The sequence below is a fragment of the Oncorhynchus clarkii genome, chromosome 33, assembly GCF_045791955.1.
Source record: "Oncorhynchus clarkii lewisi isolate Uvic-CL-2024 chromosome 33, UVic_Ocla_1.0, whole genome shotgun sequence".
NCBI classification, from domain to species: Eukaryota; Metazoa; Chordata; class Actinopteri; order Salmoniformes; family Salmonidae; genus Oncorhynchus; species Oncorhynchus clarkii.
This window is the reverse complement of record NC_092179.1, coordinates 20,546,086-20,560,251: the sequence shown is the minus strand read 5'-3', so window position 1 is coordinate 20,560,251 and position 14,166 is coordinate 20,546,086. Positions and strand designations below refer to the sequence as shown.

Sequence of the window (14,166 nt, the reverse complement as noted above, 5' to 3'; positions counted from 1 at the left end):
TCACATGTGATACGGGACCTAACTAATGAGTCTATTCTCAACGGGGGAAACATTTCACATTACTGACACCCTCTGAGACTTCCTGCTGCCCATCAGGCCATGAGAAATGATACGGGGCTGTGCAGAGAGAACCTGTTCTTATAAGGATTCACATCTTTTACAGATTTGACTGTTTGTAGCTCATGAATAATACTTATATCAGAGATTCTATGAGAATGAGTATTCCAGGTGAACTGTTTAAAGACGTCCTCCAGTGATTTTTGACCTTTTACAGTTGAAAAGCGATATCCCCAGTATTCATACAGTAAAGGACACACTAGAGGGTAAAAAAAATGTTTGTTTTCAGCAAAATTGTGTTTTTTAGACACAACTGCAAATTTCAAGGAGCAGGACATTAATGGCTGATGGGAAGTCGCGATGTCATGGGCCTCCCCCCTTGCTTGAGGAACAATAGAGAATAAAAGAGGAAAGCCCTCCCCCTTCCTTGTGCTATGTCATGACATACCTGGACCACCTATTGAGATGTGCCTTACGTAAATCCAGTGTTAAATGAAATGAAAAGGAGACTGGAGTGCCACTTGAAGTTGACTTGTCTTTGCTTGATTTACTTGACTACAGATCATGCTGTGGGATAATGTGTTATGCTATAGGACAATTAAGACCATTCTATTGACACCTCTCTTTCATCCCTTCCAGGTGAAGCTGGGTGACCGTGTGGTTGCCACTGACCACGGCCTGCTCATCCGCTCCGTCCAGCTGTCAGACCAGGGCCTGTACTATTGCCTGGCCACGGAGAACACCTTCAAGCGCACCGTGGCCAAGCTCCGCCTGCGTGTCCTGAGTGAGGCCATGGTGTCAGTGCTGACGGACAAGCAGCAGTCTCCCTGGGCCTGGGCCAGCACCCTGCACCCCAAGGCCCTGCTCTCAGCCTTCAGCCCTGCAGAGAGCCTGGCCGTACAGCAGTACTGTAAGGAGAGGAAGCAGCTCCAGAGCTTGCAAGGGGCCAGGCAGCAGAAGGGGCCGAGGGGAGGGCCTCCTCTCCGGGGAGACATGGCCAAGCTCAAGCCCCTGTTAGACCTCAGGAAGAGCCGCAACCGCAGAAACCACCTGGAACTGCCTGATGATGTCTGACTGGGGGAGACAAGGGGTTAACAGGGCTGTGGAGAGGGGGGTTTACATGAACACACACACCTGGCCACACACACACAACCCCCGAGCTCCCGCCCTGCCCAGAGGCAATGGACCTGAACTGAACGCTTCCCCAGCTCTAGCTACTATAGGTTTACAAGGAGGAAGTGGGACTCACCCTGCCTGGGGCTGTCTGTAGTCTTATATGCATGAGGTACGCTGACCAGATTACTGTGATATACATACACACCTCACACCCTGTCACACTCGCCATTTAGACAGAGGTGTAAATCCTGACCCTGGATCAGGACACATAGAGATGTGTGGATTTAGGCATCGGGTTCAGGTGTCATAGGCTACATACACAGGATAACTTACTGCATTCACTGTTGCTCACGTAGTTGTATGATAATACTTGCCACACATGTATACTGTAGTCACGCTATACAGTAGGCAATGGTCTGATAGCAGTAATGTAGTATATTGCAGTATAGACATTTACAGAATGGGGGACTGTATCAGGCAGCATGTATTGGCTTAATATGAATGGATGTCTGGTCCAAGGAGAACAAACCTGGAGTTACAGATGGTGAAGATTGTGATTTGAGTAGGGAAATCATTGGCGTATTATCATTACATATCCAAGAGGGATGTTTTATAGGGAGCACCCTAGCTGTTTACACTCTGCTCTGCAACTGAACCTTGACTCATATTCATATCATATTCCTCCACATGAACACTGTTTACAACTACCACCTATTACAGTTTCACATTTAACAAAACGACAGGGTTATCATCAAGATCAAAACAAATCCATCATTGTATGACCTGTTTCTATGTTCACATTGTAGCCCTGTCTCTCTATGGAGGAACTCTATCCCTCCTAACACCAGATAAAATGGCAGCACTGTCTATACAAAGGGCATATTGTCCATAGTAAGTGGTCCCAATAAAAATATTCCAGCCTTGGAAATGAAAACATAGTGGCTAGGCCAAAGTACACCTCCAGCTCAGCTGCCACCCATATGGACAGTACCGTTACACTAGAACACGTAGCGCTGTGTGAGCAAAGAACCTTTGTTGGGAGGGATTCTGCTCAATTTATTACAGTGAACCTGGCATGTTCACAATCCTTACTCAGTCATTTTCTAAACATCACGTTGAATAGGACAAAGGTCATGTAAAATGTTAGGTCACAGCATTCTTACATTCTGTCTTCTTTCCTGTATTTATTCACGTTACTTGGAACATTTATGTTCTTAAATGGTACGGGACATTGTGCCATACTGCACAAGTATCTCTCCATGATCTCTCCGATAGTGTATGATGCTGTGTCGTCAGCACATAAGCATGTTCATGTGTATAATCTCCATCTAAACTTTGTGGCTATTTGCAATACATCGCTGGATTGGTTTTATACTGATGGAGTATAGCAGTGATGATCCTAGCTTTTGTATTCAGGTACATGTACACTCCTGATTTTGGGGTTTGCATTTTCTTGATCCATGATTTGATGAGATATATTTCATCTCCTTACCGAGTTTTAATGTCACGTACAGCAAGGCAGGCGTGCACGATCAAAAATAACCATGATGACCATTTAACTTGAATATCATTCTAATCATTTTTGAACAATGCATTTAATTCACAGTTTGTGAGATGGTCAGATTGGTACACTCTGTTTATATAGTGTGAATAGCTCTTTCCTGTTTGTCTCAGAAGTATAGTCTGTGTAGATGTATTCATGGTTGTTATGTGTACAGAGTGTTTTTCATTCTATATTTTCATCATTATAACTTATGTCATTGTGTCCAGTTTTTGTGGATCTGCGCTTTTGAATGTGACCCTAGTGTATATAATTTAACATATTTCATCAGATATTCTCGACCGTATCTGCAAATCGTAGAGATACTATTTTCATTTTGACAAAATAACATAAATCTCTAGACTGACTACTCGTTTAAGTTTTGAGATCGATTCAAACTTTTAACAAAGAAGTGTCGCCATGGTGATGTTCAATGTCATTTCCATGTCATCATAAAAGTGGTGTATTTCTATTTATTAATGTAATGACAGCCTGAATAAATGCATTTAGAAACTACTTTGAATTTCCTACATTTAGGTCGTAAGTAGTCAGAGATGAATCTGACAGGAGAGGAACAGCAGGATCATTCCTTATCTCTTCAGATGTGATACACTTTCACTGTTTACAGTCACGCTTAGGAATTACATTGATTTATTGAATGTATGAAATTCATATGAGGTTGGTGGCACCTTAATTGGGGAGAACGGTCTCGTGGTAATGGCTGGAGCAGAATAGGTGGAATGGTATCAAATACATCAAACACATGGTTTCCATGTGTCTGATGCCATTTCATTGACTCCATTCCAGCCATTATTATAAGCCGTCCTCCCCACAGCAGCCTCCACATATGAAATTGTATGATGACTGAAAACAATCACATTACTGTTCTATTGGCTAGATATTTGCCATGTTCATGTGCTACTCGGAACTCTGAAATTTCCATCTTGCTAACTGGTTGAACGCGGCACGTGTATAATAACTACAACCATTTAGCAAGTCAAAATGTAAGTTTCCTAGTTCCGACTAGCACGTGAACACGGCATTAATACTGAGAAAAAGGTCAGGGGTCACTTCTGAGGAATTATGGGTAGGAAGAAGCTGGGTGGATATGGAAAACGGGTAGGAATTCTGGGAAACAATGTAATGACTCCAAGTGATAGCTGACTAGACTTACAATGTGATTTATTAGGTACCCACAAGTTTAAACATTTTACAAATTGGCCTACTTTCCTTCAGAATATTTCAATGAAGATATCAGTAGCTGTTGTTAGAACTAGCATTGAATATTGGTTAGTGTCCATTTGTAGATTCATACTCAGTATTTAATATTAATTTACAAACAGTCACACATCTTAGAAAATATGGCTTAGAAAGAAAATGGCTTCCTTACAGAGTGAACTGGTGCAGAGAAGGCGAGAAATGTCTCCTTCAATCTCACTTTCCACTGTTACTGTACTCTCTAGAGTAGACAGAAGTATCAAAGAGCCCCGGGAATTGGCAAATGGTCATTTAAAACCCCCTAAAAGTAAGAGAGGTTTCCTGCAGGGCAAAAACAGTGCTTTCTCACCAAACAAACCACAGAATAATCATCCGTATGGGGGTGTTTTCACTCTCATTTTGATTTACGGGTCACCTGAGGTGAAAGGGAAACTAAATAATTTGGCTTCAAATGTACAATAGAGCGGTTTGTTCCAGCAATGAGAGAACCTAAGCTGGTTACTTCCCATGGGGATGTGGGCCAGTTTTTCTAGACTCATGCCGTGTCATAACCCTACTTAAGACCCCTTGAGAAGCAGGGTATCATAAAATAACTTCACTTCCTCCCCGTTCCTGCCTCCATTGATATTAATGGCTCAACTTCAGTGGGAGCCGAGATTAAGTTGAAGACATTTGAATCAGCTTGATTTATTTTAATTGGAGTCATGAATGTTCACTACATTAATGTCATAGCAATTTCAACCTGCTTTATATTCTAGCTTTCAAGATCCCTGACCAAAATCTACCAGGGAGGTGTGTGCAAATCAAATTACAACAACATGAAAGAACAATTTATAAGAATTTGTACCAAAAAAAAGTACTTTCTAACTCACACAATGTCCACAATATATCCTCGCTATGTAAAAGAGCAAGAATGTTCACATCGTAAATAACACTGAAATTAAGAACGTGCGTGATATTAAAAGTGACAAGTTACAGCACACTGATGTCCTTGTACCCCCACTGTTCCTCTGTTGTCCAGCAGCATTGTCCCTCTCACACAAGCTTGTTGTTGTTTCTGCTTACCAAACAATGTGCCACTGTGCAGAGTACCAAGGCTGCTGACCCTAAGCCTATCAGCGTGAACTGCACCGTCTCCAGCATGTCAACACGAGATAACAGCTCCTTCTTAAACCTGTCCGCTGTCTCGTCATCCAGGGATGCCGTCTGTGGAAAGAGACAGTCGTTGAGGTATAGCATGTACAGAAACGAGAGGTTATATACTCAGGAAATACTTTGGAAATATGCAATAACAAAGGCAAGTTAAAGCTTTAGAAGTAAGACCTGGCAGCAGTAAGACTCACATCTCCCTCACCAGCGTTAAGCACCAGCTGTCAGAGCAGCTCACAGATCACTGCACCTGTACATAGCCCATCTGTAAACAGCCCATCTATCTACCTACCTCATCCCCAAACTGTATTTATTTATTTATCTTTGTTCCTTTGCACCCCAGTATCTCTACTTGCACATTCATCTTCTGCACATCTACCATTCCAGTGTTTAATTTCTATACTGTAATTACTTTGCCACCATGGCCTATTCATTGCCTTAACTCCCTTATCTTACCTCACCTCATTTGCACTCACTGTATATAGACTTTTTGTTTTCTTTTGTTCTACTGTATTATTGACTATGTTTTGTTTATTCCATGTGTAACTCTGTGTTGTTGCATGTGTCAAATTGCTATGCTTTATCTTAGCCAGGTCACAGTTGCAAATGAGAACTTGTTCTCAACTAGCCTACCTGGTTAAATAAAGGTGAAATATATATATATTTTTAAAGTACAGCTCAAATGACTTACCTCGTTTAGCCAAACTATAGGGAGTATGGTGTAGTCCTTCACTTTCTTTAACACCCTGGAGAATATGTAATGAGAGAGAGATATCCTTGGATGAGTGTCTGTACATACAATAGTAAAGTACGGGAAAATAATAGACCAAGATATTAAACCTACGTGATGATCTTGGAGGGGCCGTACATCATGTTCACCTGCAGTCTCTTAGCGAACCTCAGACTGAACCCTGTTGTCTGACAGAAACAAACAAACACCGAACACATTTATTCCCACAGCAGTTAGGCCTACTGTACAGTACACGCCAGCAACAGACAATCATGATCTGTCAAAATCTAAATAGATGCGAGAGCAAAAGGATGTCGCTTATTGAGAGAACAGCACAAGATGTGTGCTAAGACTTTTTGGGGAGCGTATTCACAGATGACTGCATAGTTGGGAAGGTCCTTTGACATATCCTAGAGGTCAGAGGTGAAAGGTGAATGGACGCAGGGCTCTCACCGGTTCCACATCCAGGAACGTGACGTGATGCTCCTCACTGGGACCAAGGCCCTCCACTTCTTCAACCAGGTATGGACTACCATGCAGGAAGTGAGGCAGGGAGATGTAGACTGGTTGTCCTGGTTGAGAATATCAAAGATGGGCACGTTGATCACCTGTTACTGTACACAGTACATGCATACAGTATCAAATCAAATCAAATGTATTTATATAGCCCTTCTTACATCAGCTGATATCTCAAAGTGCTGTACCACCCAGCCTAAAAACCCAGCCTAAAAACCCAGCCTAAAACCCCAAACAGCAAGCAATGCAGGTGTAGAAGCACGGTGGCTAGGAAAAACTCCCTGGAAAGGCCAAAACCTAGGAAGAAACCAAGAGAGGAAGGCTCTGAGGGTGGCCAGTCTTCTTCTGGCTGTGCCGGGTGGAGATTATAACAGAACATGGCCAAGATGTGCAAATGTTCATAAATGACCAGCATGGTCAAATAATAATAATCACAGTAGTTGTCGTGGGTGCAACAAGTCTGTGTAGAACCCACAGTTTCCCCTACCCAGGAAAAACTCTGGGACCTGCTTGTAGTCCAATGGAACTGCAGTAAATGCTAGTTGCTATTACCCTTTATTGCTCCTGTAAGTCTCTCTGGATAAGAGCGTCTGCTAACATGACAAAAATATGAATTTATTAGACTTCTGTGCCATTCATACTGTGCTAATAGATCATTAGATCATAATATGATTTTTATCTGCTGATGTCCAGCAGTGCAGGAACCAGTTAGTGACTGTTGCCTGTGTCCCTCACCACGAGAGGAGCTGATGTCCAGGACTCCGGCCAATGTGCAGTTCTTAGTGACCACGTAGTCCGTGCAGAAGCACTGGTTGTCTGGGTTGACTGCAGGGGAGGCTAGGGTGAGCGGGGGCAGTTTGAACCGGTACACCTCGATCCCCTTCAGGTCCAGGCTCCTCTCATACTCAGCTGACACAGACCTGAAGACATTGAAGAACAGTGCTTTTAGGAGACAAGGCTCTTTGTTTTTGCTGGGGCCTGACCTCTTGTGGTCATGATTAGAAAGGCATCCTCAAAAGTGAGGATGAGAATAAAAGATCAGGGGCCCTAATGTATGTATAAAGCTCCTCAGAGTAGGAGTGCTGATTGAGGATCAGTTCAGCCTATTAGATGAATGAATAAGATTGCATGGAGGGGGGGATCCTAGATCAGCACTACTCTGAGATGCTCATTGCATATGGCCCCAGATCTGACTACAGTGTCTGTGAATATTAGGCCAATGGACATAGTGAAGAGTTCCTTCCAGACTTTAGGGGTATGATAAACAAGTAGTACATTCTATTGGCTGTATGACGGCAGTGAACAGGATTAAAGCTGATAGAAGTTGCTTCACAAATTAGGGCCACTGCAAAACCTAAATCAGTTACCATCTCCACTTGTCTTTGTTTACCATAACACCACAGTCTACATGAGATCTGAACATTACTATCCACCCCAATAGGTAAGTGAAGAACAGATCACTCCACCTGCTGATGTCAGGGGAGAAGAAGTACAGAGGCTTCTTCTTGTCCAGGAAGGGAGAGAATGACGAGCCATCTGATGAAAATAGTCAGAACAATGGTAAAGAACATAGAATTTAATATATTAACCATGGGAGTATAAGATGACTTAGTAACGATTCTACAGTGTTCTTAATTCATTTCTTACACATTTGAAATGTTTTGGTTGTGTGATGATAGAGTAAAATGTAATTCAACAAGACAGGGATGTAACGCAAGTTGTCTGCTGCCTGGGGGTTTTGGTGACTGTACCTGTGCCGTTGATCATGTCGCAGTATGTGTTGTTCCAAAAAGACACCTTCCTATTAGAGAGAAATGGACTCATCAGTAAAACCATCAGTTATTGGGTAATAGGACCCAGACAAAAACTACCTACAATCAGGGACGGACTGCGACAATAAATTGGCCCTGGCATTTCAAACACACCAGCCTATTTTTTTCCCCTTGAGGTCCCCACACAGGCCTATTTTGTTTCTTTGAGGCCCCCATTATTAGCCAGATAATTATTTGGGGCATTTGCCCAAAATACCAGATAGCCAGTCCGCGCCTGCCTACAATCACCAAAGACCTGTGGTTTTACGTGGTTTGCAAGGAGAATTCTACAGATGATGCTGTAAATCCATGATGTCATTAGACTGAACTGACAATATGGACCTTACGGTAACGGTAACAGACTCAGATGTTTCACTTTAAGATGTACGCCAAACAAAAAGCCTTGATTTCAAAGTTTAATAACAAACTCAATGCACAAGGACTACTTTGAACAATTTACTAGAACTGTGCAGATGCACATTTTTCTAACAGAATTACAGTATATCTATTTTTTATTTTGTTTATTGATATTACAGTAGGTGAAGTGGATTTACATCTGGTAACGGAAAAACGGTAAGAGAATTACATCATGGGTCCCTGTTATGATATGGGGGGAAGGTTAGTGTGTACTCATTGCACTATTTAGATTCAACCCTCACAACAACTCTCCTTCAACTTCAGTGTGTGGAGGCTCAAGATAGACTCACTTTTCCCCCTGCCAGCTGTCAATGATAGACACTTTAGAGATGTCATCCTTGCCTGTGAAGACACTGTATGGCCCATCATAGGTGCCGTTGTACTGAGGGAAGAGCACATCACACCATAGTACAGTAACACAACATTACATTTCATTAAGTTATTCTTACATTTTCAGTGAATGTCTACATACAGTGGGGCAAAAAAGTATTTAGTCAGCCACCAATTGTGTAAGTTCTCCCACTTAAAAAGATGAGAGAGGCCTGTAATTTGCAAATAAATTCATAAAAAATCCTACAATGTGATTTTCTGTATTTTTTTTCTAATTTTGTCTGTCATAGTTGAAGTGTGCCTATGATGAAAATTACAGGCCTCTCTCATCTTTTTAAGTGGGAGAACTTGCACAATTGGTGGCTGACTAAATACTTTTTTGCCCCACTGTAAATAATCTAAATTGGTATTTTTTTTAAAATAATGTACATATAAAACGAAATAAAGGATTTGTATTATTCTATATAGGGAAGGTGTGTGAAAATAAAGGATTTGTATTATTCTATATAGGGAAGGTGTATGAAAATAAAGGATTTGTATTATTCTATATAGGGAAGGAGTGTGAAAATAAAGGATCTGTATTATTCTATATAGGGAAGGTGTATGAAACTGATATGCTGGTGAGCTTACAGGAAAAAAGAGGCCCAGCGTCCCTTTCAGAATGGGGTCTTTGTAACCCCAGAGTATTTCCCTCACTGTCCGTCGCTGGAAGAGGGAGACATTGTTTAACTTTATTGCAGCTTCCAGTACCCATGGGGGAAACAACTTGTACCCACCCTGAAAGGAAGGAGAAGAAAAATGAAGTCGCATTTCCATTATTCAAAACGAGTACATTACACAATGTCAGCACACATGCATATTACTGCTTCCCTGGCTCATAGCTAGAAGATTACAACAGCAACGTTTTATGACTGATAAGGTGACGTGCGAGAGAGGGCTGTGTCCTACAAACGGTTGTATTCATTGCCTCTAACCTTATAGATCCTTGAACATATAGGATACAAAAGTCCCAATTTGTTATCTACAGTGCCTCCGGGAAAGGAGTCAGACCACTTGACTTTTTTCACATTTTGTTAGGTTACAGTCTTATTCTAAAATGGATTAAATAAAGAAAATCCTCAGCAATCTACACACGATACCTCATAATGACAAAGCAAAAACAGGTTTTCATTTGCAAATGTATTGCATATAAAAAACAGAAATACATTATTGACATAAGTATTCAGACCCTTTGCTGAGACTCGAAACTGAGCTCAGGTGCATCCTGTTTCCATTGATCATCCTTATTTTCTCCGATGGTCACTCTGACAGATATTTTCGATGGTCACTCTGACAGAGCTCTAGAGTTCCTCTGTGGGGATGAGAGAACCTTGTAGAAAACAACCATCTCTGCCACACTCCCCCAATCAAATCCAGCATCCCGGACTGGCCTCTTCACTGTTGACGTTGAGACTGGTGTTTTGTGGGTACTGTTTAAGGAAGCTGCCAGTTGAGGACTTGTGAGGTGTCTGTTCCTCAAACTAGACACTCTAATGTACTTGTCCCTCTTGCTCAGTTGTGCACTGGGGCCTCCCACTCCTCTTTCTATTCTGGTTAGAGCCAGTTTGCGCTGTTCTGTGAAGGAAGCAGTACACAGCGTTGTACGAGATCTTCAGTTTCTTGGCAATTTATCGCATGGCATAGGCTTCATTTCTCAGAACAAGAATAGACTGACGAGTTTCAGAAGAAAGGTTTTTATTTCTGGCCATTTTGAGCCTATAATCGAACCCGCAAATGTTGATGCTCCAGATACTCAACTAGTCTAAAGAAGGCCAGTTGTATTGCTTCTTTAAACAGGACAACAGTTTTTTGCTGTGCTAACATATTTGCAAAAGGGTTTTCCAATGATCAATTAGCCTTTGAAAATTATAAACTTGGGCCTCCCGGTTGGCGCAGTGGTCTAAGGCACGGCATCACAGTGCTAGCTGTGCCACCAGAGATTCTGGGTTCGCAGCTGGCCGTGACCGGGAGGCCCATGGGGCGGCACACAATCGGCCCAGCGTAGTCCGGGTTCGGGAGGGTTTAGCCGGCAGGGATATCCTTGTCTCATTGCGCACTAGCGACTCCTGTGGCGGGCCGGGCGCAGTGCATGCTGACCAGGTGTTTCCTCCTACACAATGGTGCGGCTGGCTTCCGGGTTGGATATGCATTGTGTCAAGAAGCAGTGTGGCTTGGCCTCTCCCGAGTCCGTACGGGAGTTGCAGCAATGAGACAAGACTGTAACTACCAATTGGATACCATGAAATTGGGAAGAAAAAAATGTAAAAACATGTTTTAAAAAATGATAAACTTGGATTAGCTAACACAACGTGCCATTGGAACAGAAGGGATGGTTGCTGATAATGGGCCTCTGTACGCCTGTGTAGAAATTTCATTTAAAAAATCTGCTGTTTCCAGCTACAATAGTAATTTACAACAACAACAAGTTTCTGATCAATTTGATGTTATTTTAAAGGACAAAAAAAGTGCTTTTCTTTCAAAAACATTTCAAAGTGACCCCAAACTGTGCATGTAAATGTGATATTTCAATTTCTAAAAGCCTGTTTTTGCTTTGTCATTATGGGGTATTGTGTGTAGATTGACAATTGAATCCATATTAGAATAATTAGAATAATATGTAACAAAGTAAAGTAACAAAAGTAACAAAATGTGGAAAAAGTCAAGAGGTCTGAATAATTTGCGAAGGCACTGTACATGTGCACTTCAAACCAAACATTCACAATAACACTGGAGTGTTGTGAGACCACCACAGCCAGACTCACAACTAAATCAATTGTGGTTTGTAAAAACAGTGAAAGCTAGGGCCACATAACTTATGTTGTGCTCGTACAATCCAGACACTTAGTTCCCTTCAACCCCAGCTCTCCTTATTGTCCTTTTTCTCTACTCCAGACAAAGTAACCTCTGCCAGAGGTGGAATACATAACATCCACTCAGACAGGTAGAGAGCCATCACAAGGTATGAGCTGTCACCCACTTACAGCCACAGCTAGGTTGAGGGAGGTGACACTGTCCTCCTCAGACCCCACAGACATGGAGGGCTCAAATATGGCCCCCGCAGGGAGCAGGAAGGAGATGGTGTAGTGCTCTGGGTTGGCCGTGATGTTCTCTTTGGGCAGGTACCGCGTCCTGATGGTTAGAGCGAGACACACGAAAGAGTGTCACCCACCCTTTCATCTCCTGCTTTCTCACCCAGTGACTTTTAATCTCTCGTACATTATATCATATTAAATTGGATTCTAGATTAGATTTATTAAACTATAGGTGTTTTCTCTTCATAAATATTATTAATTGTAGATATTAAAGAGCAATTTATCATTCAAAGTCATCCAATTTTATTTAATATACAAAGTGATGAATACCATAGGTTTTTTCCTCTATTCAGCATTGAAATCCCCTATCATCTTATATACATCATTTTGTTGATCTTTTAGAGACATCTGAGTGAGTAGGGACCTACTTGTATGTGTAGGGCCCTTTCTCCACCAATTTGGGCTTTGACCCATTCTCCACCACGTCCTGTGGGTTCTGCACGTCAAAGAGCCAGAACTGTCTGTACACAGGTGCGTCTGCAGACACCCAGTTGTCCCAGGCTGTGGTTCCAGGCTCGATGACCGATTCCTGCATTCACCAGACAGACATTAACTCTTTCTACACAGTGCCCTGGTTTTAAGTAAAGCAGCACTCATTTATTTAAGTTATGACCAAAGTGGCTGTCAACATTTTAGGTGCATTTGGAAAATATGACCTGGGACATAGCAATGTAAGAGATTTAACAAATGAAGATGTTTCTTTCACTTACTATTTAGAATCTACTCTCATGTCCCTTTCTCGCTAGCAGCAAACCACTTTTTCCTAAATGGGCCTCTTAGAAATCCACAATGGTTACAGCTCTAGCCAGCTGACACTCACCTTTGTAACAGTCTCACGGATGATATTGTTCCCCACGGGGATAAGGATTATACCTAATACGGCCACCGCAATTCCAGCCCCAATTCCAGCCTTTAGCCCACACAGCTTGTTACAGCAACCCATGGTGGTGTGTGTTTCTGTCTGTGGTGTATGTAGGGCCCAGCAGCAGCCGTGCCAGTGGAGAGACCGAGAGACTGAGACTGAAGGACAAGTACAGACAGATGTAGCTGGTCCTAAACCAGGCCACCTACTGATAAGAGGTATATAATAATGTTGGGGGTTGAAGGTTGGGTGATGATGACTCCTGACCTACACTATATGACAGCTGATTAGAGCTCTGCTTAACTGAGGAGGAGTCAAGAAGGAAGGAGATTTCCCTGAGAGGAACTGTGATTTCTGTACCTTTAAATACAGACAGGTCTCTGTATATCATGTTAACTGGATATTCTATTCTAATGTTATTTCCTGATGGGATGTGGGTTGCTTTATAGTCTCCCCCTGCTTAGAGATGAGATGGTCACTGTTGGAGGTGTGTCGGAGGAGACGAATTGGGTACTTTTCAGAGAATATATCCACAACTCTATGTTTTCAATGGAATTTGCAGAGCTTTATTAATCCCATGCTGATAACGAAGAAGGAGAAGCTTGATCTTGATTATATGATTATGGCAAACCATGTTTATGACAGCCATAAATTTGAGTGATATTGGAGTTATCTTCTCCCTCGGTTCTGGTCAAATGTCAGGTTATTCAGTATGCGGGAGATTCTGTGTCACAAATATGCCCCCTGTTGTTGCAAATACAGACCTACAACTTTTGTTGTATTTATAATTGCAGTACCATACTGACATGCGTTTTTCAGGTGTTGTTATCTTAGAGTTAATAGGTTCCTCCTCTTCCCTCCAGGTGACCCTCAGTCCCACATCCATATCTCTACTTTACTAACCACCCTGACCCTAACCACCCTAACCCAGAGGAAGCTGGTGGGAGGACATATGGGAGGATGGGCTCATTGTAATGGCTGGATTGGAATTAATGGAACGTATTCAAAAGTGTGGTTTCCATATGTTTGATACTGTTCCATTAGTCCATCCTCCTATGACACCTCCCACCAGCCTCCTCTGCCCTCCTGACCTGCCACACCCTGCTCTTCCCCTTTACAGGCACCAGGTAGCCTAGTCGTTAAGTGAGTTGGGCCAGTAACCAAACGGTTTCTGGTTTGAATCGCTGAGCTGACTAAATTCAACATCTGTTGATGTACCCTTGAGCAAGGCACTAAACCCTAATTGCTCCTGTAAGTCACTCTGTATAAGAGTGTCTGCTAAATTGTAC

At 42.3% G+C, this 14,166-nt stretch overlaps 2 protein-coding genes across 3 annotated transcripts in view; one reads left to right on the top strand and one right to left on the bottom strand.

Moving 5' to 3' along the window:
* The window catches only part of LOC139392507 (semaphorin-3C-like), a 45,442-nt gene extending 42,213 nt beyond the window's left edge, over nucleotides 1-3,229 (top strand). For both annotated transcript variants that reach the window (XM_071140518.1, XM_071140519.1), the window contains exon 18: nucleotides 697-3,229. In XM_071140518.1, coding sequence (XP_070996619.1) covers nucleotides 697-1,131 — 435 coding nt within the window. In that variant the 3' untranslated portion in view covers nucleotides 1,132-3,229. The remainder of the gene's footprint in view (nucleotides 1-696) is intronic.
* A 1,600-nt stretch (nucleotides 3,230-4,829) lies between these two features.
* On the bottom strand, nucleotides 4,830-12,967 carry LOC139393046 (platelet glycoprotein 4-like). Its single transcript, XM_071141375.1, has 12 exons — nucleotides 12,836-12,967; nucleotides 12,384-12,544; nucleotides 11,905-12,052; nucleotides 9,515-9,661; nucleotides 8,845-8,936; nucleotides 8,078-8,127; nucleotides 7,793-7,862; nucleotides 7,062-7,246; nucleotides 6,264-6,382; nucleotides 5,925-5,998; nucleotides 5,772-5,826; nucleotides 4,830-5,137 (listed from the first exon to the last, which is right to left on the bottom strand). The coding sequence occupies exons 1-12, from the start codon at nucleotides 12,956-12,958 to the stop codon at nucleotides 4,967-4,969; spliced, it is 1,395 nt and encodes a 464-aa protein (XP_070997476.1). The 5' UTR covers nucleotides 12,959-12,967; the 3' UTR covers nucleotides 4,830-4,966.
* Between the last annotated feature and the right edge of the window lie 1,199 nt (nucleotides 12,968-14,166).